The sequence below is a fragment of the Hydra vulgaris genome, chromosome 03 (assembly GCF_038396675.1).
Source record: "Hydra vulgaris chromosome 03, alternate assembly HydraT2T_AEP".
In the NCBI taxonomy this organism is placed as follows: domain Eukaryota; kingdom Metazoa; phylum Cnidaria; class Hydrozoa; order Anthoathecata; family Hydridae; genus Hydra; species Hydra vulgaris.
Genome location: NC_088922.1, coordinates 54,421,629 through 54,434,355, shown reverse-complemented (window position 1 = coordinate 54,434,355; position 12,727 = coordinate 54,421,629). Strand labels below are relative to the sequence as shown.

Here is a 12,727-nt window from a genome sequence, read left to right as displayed (position 1 = left end):
GAGCGATGGCTTGTGGCCTACGGTGACTAATGTGTGCATTCGATCAATTGAAATCCATTCTGTAGGTCTTATGTCTGGCTCTGATGTGCTAGCCCATAAGCGCAAGGAGTGAGTGTGTTTAGCTTTCTATTCACCCGATTTGAAAGTGAACGAAAACATAACGAGACCAGACGAGACGACCAAACGATACATACTAATGCACTACACCATCACACCTGTAGACATCAACAGTCTCTAAAATCAGTTTATCAAATATTTGTTCTGTATTATATACTTTTGTTCGTAATCTTTTTTTGACCTTATCCTTGTAAATTTATTCAGGTTTGTGTTATTACGTGTGAATGAGACCGCATATTTGTGAGAAGCAAAAGAGCGCGAAAAATTTTTTTTCACAAAATTGCGTATTAGCGTATTTTTAAAACAAATGTATTCTTGGTTTGTATGTACTGAACTATACCACTAGATAAGTTTAGACATATCACAATCTCATAAGGTTTTTTTGTTTCTTTTTTGTTTCTATCTAGTTTTCTTGATCTGACGTTGCTAAGTTAGTTTGTTGTGGTTTGCACTATACAGTGTTCACTAACGTTCGTTAGGTCGTTTTGTCAACAATATTGTTTTTAAACGTTAAGTTTTTCAGTGGTTATAAGCTATTAGTATAAAATCGCATTTATTGTTTCATCTGTTTATTTTTTTCACTATTCTCTGCCTACTGATTATATGTCTGTATTTTTTTATCTCTGGCCAATCATTTTTTAATTTATCTGAGTCTGTTTTGTGTGATAGCTTTTGTCTCTACTTATCAGGCAAGATTTATATTTCTCATACTATTGGAGTCACCAGATTTTCTACCATATTTTCAACTAACTACTTTTATACTAACGACAAACATTCTGAGTTTCGATGATTATGAGTGATATTTACGTATTATATTTATAAGACACATTTCAGCCATAAAAGAAACGGTAAGTTACTCATAATTATTAATTTCTAATTTCTATTTGCTTTGTGTTATTTTTATACATTAAATTGTTTATTTTTATACATACGCATACATGCATGTGTACACGTTTGTCTTTTCTAATGTAAGTGTACATGATATTTATATGTATCAACATATTTGCTTATATTTACACCACGCGCATCCCTTACCACCCTCATGAGATCTCTAAGAATGTTGGAGCTGTATTAAAAACTGGGATAGGGATTGGGATTTTTGGCTTTTGTAGTGCAGTCCTGTTATATTGCAATATTGACTAGCATGACGTAGAGTGCAGGCGGTGAGATCTGTTGCAAGGACACGCCCCTGACGAGTGGCATTAGTGCAGGTCTCGGGCTCTCCGAAACGTCATTGGTGATCGCAGTGCATTCCTGAGGAGGGGGATCACCATTATCCACTACTTAATTCTGATTGGTTACCATGGCACCAACATTTCTTTACCTCTTACACCCACGTGTTATAGCGCTTTGTGAGCTTTATATTATGAATTTGTTACATTAACGACATTTATATACTTTTATCTCACACAGGTGATTATCAGTTTTCAGTTGGTTATCTAGAGTTTAGACCATATATAGTAGCACATTTACTAGCCTATTTTTTCTTTTTATATTGCTCGTACTTATATTTTTTATCATTTTACTTTCACACATCGTTTTATAATAAAAACAAATATTTATAATAGAGTAATTTTTAAAATTAGTTTTTGTTCATAGTATTGGTTTTTTATTAACTATTATTTATTTTAGTTCAAATTTAAAACGATTCTAATCACCATTATCCACTACTTGATAATTATTTCAAATTATTCTTGTTTTAATTTTTTAAGATAAAAAAACATAATTTAAAAAAGAAATTTTAGAAAAAAATTAAATAATTAATTTGAATAAAAAATATCAAGAAATATAAAAACCATTAACCTTTAATTAAGTTTACAGCATAACATTTTAAAATACATATATCAAAACAACGAAGCAAAACTAAGTCACTAAATTATACTTCAATACTAAATCAATAAGAAGTTGCGTTTTTGTTTGATATTAATTTTTTATAACATATATAGTTAAAAATAAAATCGCGATCTGACAATATACAAGAAGTTTGGAAGTATAAAAATCTATTTTGTTGAAGTAGTTTCATGAGTGTGATACTAATTCAAACATTTTTTAACGAAAGAATTATGTAACAAATAAAAAAAGATATAAAAAATAAAAAGCTTTTTATGAGCATTGCTTTCAGCAATTTTCATGATCGTGCTTGCTGACGTTATCTCAAGTGCACATAATCACGCTCAATGAAAACTTATTCTAATTTTACGAACGCGATATAACACGCTTGACGATTTTCTTCATCACAAGCCCTGTGTGTGTGTATATATATATATATATATATATATATATATATATATATATATATATATATATAATATATATATATATATATATATATATATATATTTATATATATATATATATATCCCTATATATATATCCCTATATATGTATCCCTATATATATATAATTAAGGTTTTTTTTTGTTTTTTTTTTTGCGCAAAAAAAATGCCTACATACCGCAATGTTTTTTTTAGCTGTTACAAAAAATTAGTTATATATTTGCTTGAAAGATGTTAGAAAAAAAAATTGTAATATATCTTGGCATAAATTATTTAAAGTTGCTAAAATCTGTTCTGGTTAAAAAATTTAATAAGATTTAATGTTGTCTTTGCTAAACCTTTGATTGAATCTGATGATTGATGGCTGTCAAAAATGGTCTAGAATAGCCCCTGATTAGATAAACTTATGTTTTAAAAAGTTAACTTTTTAAGTTTTTCTTCTAAAAAGCAAGATATTTAGCCATGTAGTTATAGTAGGCTATAGATAGGGTAAAATGCTTTTTGCCAAGCCTCTTATGGGATTTTTAAGTTGTTTTTTTTTAGTTGTTCTATGACCTGTTTAAAATTGCAGAATGAAAAATGATGATAGCTAATAATCATGTAATGTAAATATAGTTATTAAAAAGTTATTTCAGTAAAATTTAAATAGATTAAATTATTTTTGTTATTGTTACTAAATTTTTTGAATATATTTTACGCCCTTTATAATTAATTTAATATCAAATTATTGTATAATCTCTCCTGTTGCTTTATCAAAGAAATAAAATAAGTTAAAACAAAATCAATTTCAAAGCAGTTTATTCAACTTTATTTTTATATCAATTGTGATTAAACTTTTCTTTTAGTTAAATATTTAATATTTTAAAATAAACAATTCCTACAATAACTTTTATTTTATTTTTTAATATTTTTTACAACTTTAACTTTCTACTTAGTCGCTCAACATTGATTAATATAACTGGTTCTGACAAATTAACTCTATCAATGCAACCTAGCGAGTATTCATATTTTAATCAAGACCTTTTATCACTCTGGGCTGGTCCCTTGCACTGGAAAGTTAAACCTAAATCTAAAGGTATTTTTTATTCTATTTTTTAAAGGAAATTTATTAAATAGGAGAGAAAAGCCAAATTATTATAAAAACTAGCAATTGTAAACAAATAGTTCAGACATATTGTTAACAAATAAATAATTTTCATTTTTTTAAATAATGACAGATTTAGAATACCACAATGCTAATTGATTTGCTCACTTTAATTTTTTAAATATAATAAAAGAAATGTAATAAAAAGAAATAATAATAAAATCTTTTATTTTAGATCGTAGCACTACAACTGTTTCTGATACTTCAAAGTGCTCAGTTAAAAAGAAAATTCCTTTAAGAATAAATTTTGAAGAGGAAGTTGACTTCAAAAAATATTTTAGTTCAGGAAGAGTAAGTTTTTTTATATACAGGACATGTGGAAGGCTTACAATTAATTAATTAGATTAATTAATTAAAAGGCTTACAAGTTTATATATATATATATATATATATATATATATATATATATATATATATATATATATATATATATATATATATATATAATTAACACTTATTAGATATTTTGGTTACTTGTTAACTTAGTAATGAAAATTTAGAATGACTTTATCTATGATATCAATAAATTATTTTAAGGCAGCTACTTACTTAAAAGATTCAACATTAGAAAAGTATAGTTCTCAATTCACTGTTCTTCCTGAGGACTTGCATTATACAGCTGATAATTTATTTAAACTTTGGTTAATGCCTTTATTATCAGTGAGTAAATAGAAATGTTTTTTTTTGTTTTTTACTGTGTTCATTTATGTAAGATGGTATACAATTTTTTCCTCAATTTTTTAATTATAAAACTCATTAATAATAATTTTTTTTAATTAGCTTCGAAAAATAGTTGATACGAAGGTTCTACAAAATGATGGTAGGTGTTTAAAACTAGTAAATGTTATTTTGTACTTTTTTTATGCTTTTTTTTTTTATTATTGCTTTTCTAAAAGTAATTTTACTGTAATTTAAACATATAAAATGAATTTATATGTGTTTATAATACTTTGTGAACTTTAAACAGAATTTACAGCACTCATTAAATTAGCCTTTTATTTAAAATGTCTAGAACTAATTAGTACCATTTATGTAAACTTGGTATTAAGATGTTTTCTATTATTTGGTTAGACACTAGTTACCAGTTTCTTGTTTGTCAGTCAAGTTTTTTTAAACAGAAAAAAACAACTGTTTAGTTATTTTTAATATACATTTCACATAGCAGGCAATAAACCATAGCTGACTCAAAAAATTACGTAGGATCTTTGTTTAACTATCTTATCAATACATCATTGTTAATTTTTTTTTAAGTAAATTTATTTTCAACAAGGCTGCAACCACTAATTAAGAATCACAAGGAAAAAAAAGAAAGTTAAAGAGAAAGAAAACAGTTCACAAAAGACTTAAAAAACTGTAAATTATAAATGCCAGGAAAACATGAAAATAGAAAAGAATTCCAAAGCATTGATGTTTAAAAAAAAAAAATGAGATGAGTAAAAGTTTCAGAAAGAACAATTTCAGTAAAAGAATGCTACTTTGCTGATTTACATATGAGATTGTGTCTTCAGTAACATGAGATTGTGTCTTTAGAGTAAATTGAGTAATTTAAATGTTTCATCAGTAAATTGAGGTATGTTGGGCTTATTAGATTATCAGCAAGATCATTAATATAAATAAGAAATATCAAACCTTACAGTGGAGAAAATAGAATTAGTCTCACCTTTATTTTTCTTTCTAATTTAACAAAAATGGCAGTGAGACAATTATTAAATCTACTATATTTCTTTTATCTTCTACTATAACAAAATAGTTTATAAATTGGTTTGTTTAATTAATTACAAATGGAAAAAAAATTAAAAGTGTTCAATTTGTGGAAAAAATAGAATTAGCCTCATTTACGTTATATACAAGAAAATACAGAAAGTATTTTGTTTTAATGCTCATTTAATATTTAGTATTGCTTCATGATTTTTTAATGACTTCAAATATGCGACTTGACATATTAGTCACAAGATTTTGGATAGTTTCTATAGATATTTCATTCCACGCTTCTCTGATACGAGTTTTCAGCTCCGAGGTGGATTCAAATTGTCTATCGTTTTTGTAAACCTTTCTAGAAAGTATTCCCCATAGATTTTCAATTAGGTTAAGATCTGGAATACATGCGGGCCATTCCATTATGTGAATGTTTTTTTCTCTTAACAAAGCTTTTGTAAGCTTTGAATTATGGATAGCAGCATTATCTTTTTGAAAAGTAAAATTTTCACCCAACAATTCCTCACCATGTTCAAGCAAACTTATTTCTAATGAGTCAATGTAGTCCTGTGACTTCATTTTTGTTGAAATCCATGCCAGTGATAGTTTTCCAGCAAAGGAAAAAGCCCCCCAAACCATAGCAGTTTCACCACCAAAGTTACAACTCATCCAAGTTTCTTTCGTACAATAACTCGTTTAGTACGACTATTAATTTTACGTTTGTCACCACTTCCCTTATAAGCTCCATAATTAACGCCAATCTTGAAGTAATTATTAACCACTTTTGTGCATTGACCTATCATTTTTGATGAGTGTTAAAGGTGATTTTTTAAATGTTTTCTTTGTTTGGAACAGCTATGACTATCACAGAAAGGACTGTTGTTGAGAGACTTCTGTGGGGAAGCGATGCTAAGTATGATCTGCAGATAAAACCTAAAAAGGTGCCATTATCCTTCATTAAGTGAAACCTCATCAAGCAATTTTTCGCTGGTTTTGAGAAGTAGTTGACAGTTTTTAAATACCGTCAAGATCATTTTCTTAAGGCATAGAAAATATATCCCAGGCATAGATCTAATGTATTATCTTTGAAGATTTCAGATTAACAAGATCATTAAAACCTGGAACAGTTATGTTGCATTTCGTATTTTTCTAGGTAACCACAAAATTAAAAATTATGTGCAATTTTATGAAGAGTTTTGCCAAATTAAAATGATTCAATGTCTCATAATGCTGTTTCTCCAATATACCAACATGTCTTATGCTGTTTCTCCAAACTACCTTTTTTCTTGAAAACTGCTATTTCACTACATGATGATATCCAATTATCTGCATCTTTACACTCTAAAGGCTGAACCACTGACACACATTCACAGAAACACTCCCTTTTTTTTCTTTTTCTTTTTTTCCTCTTGTAATTCACCTCCCCCAAGGTCAAGAAGGCCACTACAGATGAAAAGGCTACTTGGTTTATAAGGTTATAAGGTTTTTAGAAATAAACAAAAAAATAATACTTAAATTTAACTTTTGTTAAATTTTATAAGAGCCTGAATATGTATGGTCATATTCCAATTGTTCTTTCTTAATAAAATATAGGTTTTAAAGCTGACTGAACTAACCTAAGAACATATGGATTATAATATCAATAATATTATAAATAGTGTTAATTAAAATTTTCTAATTTTAAGTAGAAAACTGCATATTTTTTAAAAAATATTAAATTTAGAGTTGGTGTTAAAAATTTAATGTTTAAGCTTTCATCATATAATTATTAACAGTTTTTTGTAGTTATTTTGCTACATCCAGAAACTTTAAAACTCTATAATCAACATGCCTTTTTACAACAAGCTAAGCTCTCCTTAATTTAAATATAATAAATTTGAATTATATTTGAATAATAATTTAGAATAATTGTTCTTATTATTTTAAGACTTTTAATTTGTATTAGTTCTTTTTGATTTTGTTTAGATCAAGAACCATACGATTATAATAACAAAAATGATAGAGAAGGATTTTGCCCTGCTCTTGATGTAAGTAACAACTTTAACTGTAGTTTAATTCTAATGTTGTAATTCTGTAATAATAAAAAGCAATAAAAATACAAGCTCTAGAAATACAAGAAGAATACAAACTGAGATTCAAAGCATGTGAGAATTTCACCACTAAATTTACATTGACAAAAGAAAAGTTTCTCTGTGAAATTTTACCCTGAAATAAGATTTTTTTTTAAAAAAACCCTTTAAAAAATGTCAATTTTTTGACTAATAACTGAATAATGAGTTGCATAGACTTAAATTTTTGATAAATAAAATGACTGCTTGCTTAAGCACCATCTAAGGTGGTGTTAGTGAAAACGCTATCTTATGAGTTTGCAATATATGTTCAAACTTCTTTGCAATGTGCTTCTGTGCCTTGTCTTTAAAAAAAATAAATCAAAAAACGCATTATTAAAAGACCTAGATAGAGATCTCCAAAGCTAGAAAGCTAAAGTAAGGTAAAAAACTAGAAAATATGGAGATCTCTAAAAATAAAGTAAAAAAGTTTGTATGACAATGAATAGAAGGATTAAGAAAAGTAATATTATCAGATGCTATTCAATTCAATTTTACCCATTTTGCTATGCAAGAGCAACTATGCAACAGAGATGATTTAAAGCTTTATTTAGCATATTTTTTTAATTACTGAAATCAGTAAAAAAAAGCTTTGGGGTTGATTTTATTATTTTACATAGAACTGCTCTAAAAATCGTTGATTCATGTAGGTTGAAATTAATTAAAATATTTGTTAATTATAAATAACAAAAAAAAAAGACATTCTTTTATCTTTTTTTTTTTTTTAAGTCTTTTTTTTTTTTTTTCTTTATCTGATTAGAATGAGATAAAAAACTTGTTACATTAAATACTGATTCATGAAATTTTTTTATTTAAAACTTTTTAATAAATATTGCATTAAATTTACTAACGATTTCAGACCTTAGAATTAGGGTCGGCATTTGGCAATGCTGACCTAACTGCTGACCTAAGAGTGTTTAAAGTCAGCAAAAAATTGCAGACATTAGATGTTTTACGATAAAACCTTTGTATCAAACTTGTTTTTGCCAACCTGATGCCGATCTCTAACAGATTAAAGTTGCCAAATTATTGCTAACCTTACTTTTCCTAATTCCAAGGGCTGAATGTATATGTGCTTATATATATATATATATATATATATATATATATATATATATATATATATATATATATATATATATACATACATACATACATACATACATACATACATACATACATACATACACACACACACACACACACACACACACACACACACACACACACACACACACACACACACAAAAGAGATTTTATATATATACATATATATATTTATAATATTTATATTAAGTTCCTAATATTATCAAAAAATAAGTTTTCCAAAAGCATGTCATGTTAGATCTCAAATGAAGCAAAATTATATAAAACTTTCAAAAGTAATCATTATTTAAAAAAAAAATAGAGAAAAAAATTATACTTTAAAAAATCTTGTTAAATTCCCTTTTTTTGTTTTAAGTTAAAAAATGTCATTTTTTATTTATTAAAATCTTAAGTAATAATTTATTTATAAAATGATTCATATTTTTAAAATTTTTATATAATTTTGCTTCATTTGAGAACCAACATGACATACTTTTGGAAAACTTATTTTTTGATAATATTAGGAACCTGTTTGATGTTTAAGGGTCTTGTGGCATCCCTAAAAATATTTTTTATTTAAAAAATTTTTAAATTCGGTATTATTTGATTACATAAAACACATTTAGGAGGTATCAGCTGACATTTTCAAAAAAAGATGTTTTTAGCACCACCCTAATATATTTATACTTAAACATATTTTATATAGTAATATCATAATATACAATAATATACAATAATTTATTATTGCTCTTTTCTTTAAGAACATTGAGCACTCTCTTTGTAGAATATACTAACATAATTTATATATACTTCAGAAAGTCATGCTACTGCCTGCAAATACTACTTATATACCATTATATATATATATATATAAATATATATATATATATATAAATATATATATATATATATATATATATATATATATATATATATATATATATATATATATATATATATATATATATATATATATATATATATATATATATATAAATATATATATTTATATATATAGAACCCTTAGATGTTGTCTGAAAGTTTTTTCCATATTTTGTTGACAAAAAGTAAAAATTAAAATGCAAGACCGGAATTTTTTTTTTTTAATAATGATAGACTGCCTGCCCCAACCAAACCCTCAGTTGATGTAGCAGCACTCCCTTGCGGGTCAGGCTATTTGTCAGTCGATGTAGCAGCACTCCCTTGCGAGTCAGGCTATTTGTCAGTCGATGTAGCAGCACTCCCTTGCAAGTCAGGCTATAAGATAGTCGATGTAGCAACACTCCGCGCATGATTTACAGTAAAAAAAAAAAAAAAAAACATTGTTTATATTGTTAAAAACATTCAGGTCAATTAAATTTGCGTTTTTGTGGTTTTTTTATATAACAATTAATTTGTAATTAAATTAATGGTTTTGACTTTCGTCCAACATGAAAATGTTGGACGAAAGTCAAAAGTAATTAAAAGTGACGTATGTGTTGGCGTAAGAATCACTTTTTTCCTTCCGCTCTTCCCAAAGCCAACAAACTCTAGATCTATATATATATATATATATATATATATATATATATATATATATATATATATATATATATATATATATATATATATATATATATATATATATATATATATATATATATATATTAGGGTTATGACTTTTTGTATATACTTGTATTTTGTTAAAAAAATTACTCAAATTTGTGCTATTTTATTTCACATTCATTTGTTTTTATTTATTTTTTGCAGATGAGTTTTGGTTTTTTTTATTATTATGTCTGTGATCATTGTAACCACAACCCATTAGTGAAGCCTTATTATAAATTTAAAAGTTAGAGTATACTTCTTTTATTTTACAGGTTGAAATGGAGCAAGTTATAACTTTTTTTTCTTTTATAAATTAAGTTATTATTGGACATGAAAGAAAACATCATTATTTGTAAACTGAAACTATGGAATATCTTATTTATAAAATCTTTAAACAATAGGTGAACCTTGAAGAGTATATATTTTGTAACATTTTTCCAAAACAAAAAACTTCATTTAAAAAAAAAAAAATTTTGGTTGAAATTTATTTCTCCTCACAGCAAGTAGGAAAAAATAAAAAAATGTGAGGTCTCAATACGCATTGTGGACATAATCAATAGAAAATTAAAAAATGGCCTCATTAGATTTTCAGAAACAAGGCAAGTGTGGTTTAAAAAAGTACACACAGGAATGAGAGAAAGCTAGTAAAAATAGTAAAAGTAAATAGATTTATTACATATTCTGCAACTATCAGCAAATTGAATGAGATAGGACTAAATATATATCAACAATCACTGTTCCTTTAAGGTAGCATTTAATTAGAATGGCATTAGAAAGCCAGCACAAAAGTCAAAATTAATCAACGTTTAGAGAAAGAAATGGATTAGGCAAAGGAGTTCTATAGTTTCATTTTTAATGGTTGGAAATCTGCAAGTCATTATATTACAAGAACCTTTTTCCTAATATTTTATCTTTTGTAGTTGGTGAAAAATACTATTCTGTTTTATTCTCACTATGTAAAAAGTGTTTCCAATGAAAATTTCAATTGAAAGACAATTGAATAACTTCCTACAATCATGTTTTGGTCAGTTATCAGTGGAAAACGCCTTGATTGTTGGAACATTGAAACAAATACAAGAAACTCATTTTTTACTTCAATAGAAGAAGTGATTTTCAAATAAGCAGAAAAAAATATTTATGAAAGATAGAGCCCTACGCCACACTACGAAATCCATTAAAATTTATTAGCCTCTCAAAAAATTTCACTTTTTGAGTGGCCAGGGAACTTCCCAGAAAATGCATGGGGCTTATTAAAAGGAGAAGTTACTGTAGAAAAGGTCACAAATAGAACGCGATCATTTGATAAAAGTTATTTGGAATTGGAACCATAATGCAAAATGGAAAGAAATCTTTAAATTGCGTTTAGAGTTTGTTAAATTGTCTTTGTGCAGTGATAAAAAATAAAAGAGGATAAAAAATATTAAGAATTTGTGTTAATAAACATTTTTATTGTTTTTTTGTGTATTTTATGCTGAACAATAATTATTTTATTTAAATATAAATTTTTTATCTGTATATTTGAAAATAATATTTTCTAAAAAGACAAAAAATACAAAAAAATATTAATGTGGGCTTTTTATTTGATCTTGAGTTGTATATTTACCATAATAATTATTATTGCTAAGATATTAGTATAATTACCACATAAAAAGTATCTTTAAGGGTTTTTTGTGTAAATAAAATTAACTTTTTATAACTAAATTCAAGGCTTTTAAAATTGAAAACTCTAAAAATAAGCCATCACTATTATCTAATAATAAACCATCAACACCATCTAATACTATGTCACCAACATCAAATATTAGGATCAAATATTAGCTACCACATAATAAATACTAAAAACCTATCCTTAAATAACATTGACAATTTTTTAATGTTTATGCTCTGTAGTTCATTTTACTCACTATATGCACTTACAATTACAAATTTTGGATTTTCAATTAAAAAAAAAAAATTTTATATTAAATACTTTTTATATTTACTTCTATACTACTTTTATATTTAGGATCTAGGTGATGGTGATTATAGTGACGATGATGGAGTCGATAACGATATGATGGTTGAAGATGAGCATTCGCCTGACAAAATTTGTATGAGTGATGGATTTGATTTGGTTGCCCAGCCTAATAAGGTGTTTTTTCTTATTTTTTAGTTTAAAAATAATTTACTAGCATACACATACTAACATTTGGGTGATTTGTGGTTTTATTAAAAATATCTTCTTTAAAATGTTTTTTTGTTATAAATCAACACTGCATCAAATAAATTGTTTTATAAATATTTATTTCAGAGTTTGATTTGTTCCTTGTGATCTTTAATTTAACACCACTAATGTATCTAGACATTAATTTCAAGTTTTATCGACACTCCCAAGCTTTTACTTACAATACTCCATCAAAATCTTTATTTAAAGTAATATTATACCTCCAGACCCTTGAACATTTAATGGATCTCTAATATAAATTTCAAAATATTTTTTTCAAAAGTATGTCTTGTTGGGTCTCAAATGTAACAAAATTCAATAAAAATTTCAAAAATAATAATCATTATAAAAAGTATTGAAAGAAAAATATTATAATTAAAAAATCTTTAAAATGCACTTTTTTCATTTTAGTTAAGAAGTTTCAATTGTTATGCAGTTAAGTCTGAAATTATAATTTTTTTCATAAAATGATTATTATTTTTTGCTTCATTTGGGACCCAACAAGATATAC

At 25.9% G+C, this 12,727-nt stretch overlaps 1 protein-coding gene across 1 annotated transcript in view; it reads left to right on the top strand.

Annotated features, from left to right (window-relative positions):
* LOC101240344 (condensin complex subunit 2) overlaps positions 1 to 12,727 on the top strand; it is a 55,878-nt gene that overhangs the window by 23,643 nt on the left and 19,508 nt on the right. The window contains exons 11-16 of the mRNA XM_065793705.1: positions 3,329 to 3,468; positions 3,713 to 3,828; positions 4,075 to 4,197; positions 4,318 to 4,357; positions 7,198 to 7,259; positions 12,019 to 12,144. Coding sequence (XP_065649777.1) covers positions 3,329 to 3,468; positions 3,713 to 3,828; positions 4,075 to 4,197; positions 4,318 to 4,357; positions 7,198 to 7,259; positions 12,019 to 12,144 — 607 coding nt within the window. The remainder of the gene's footprint in view (positions 1 to 3,328; positions 3,469 to 3,712; positions 3,829 to 4,074; positions 4,198 to 4,317; positions 4,358 to 7,197; positions 7,260 to 12,018; positions 12,145 to 12,727) is intronic.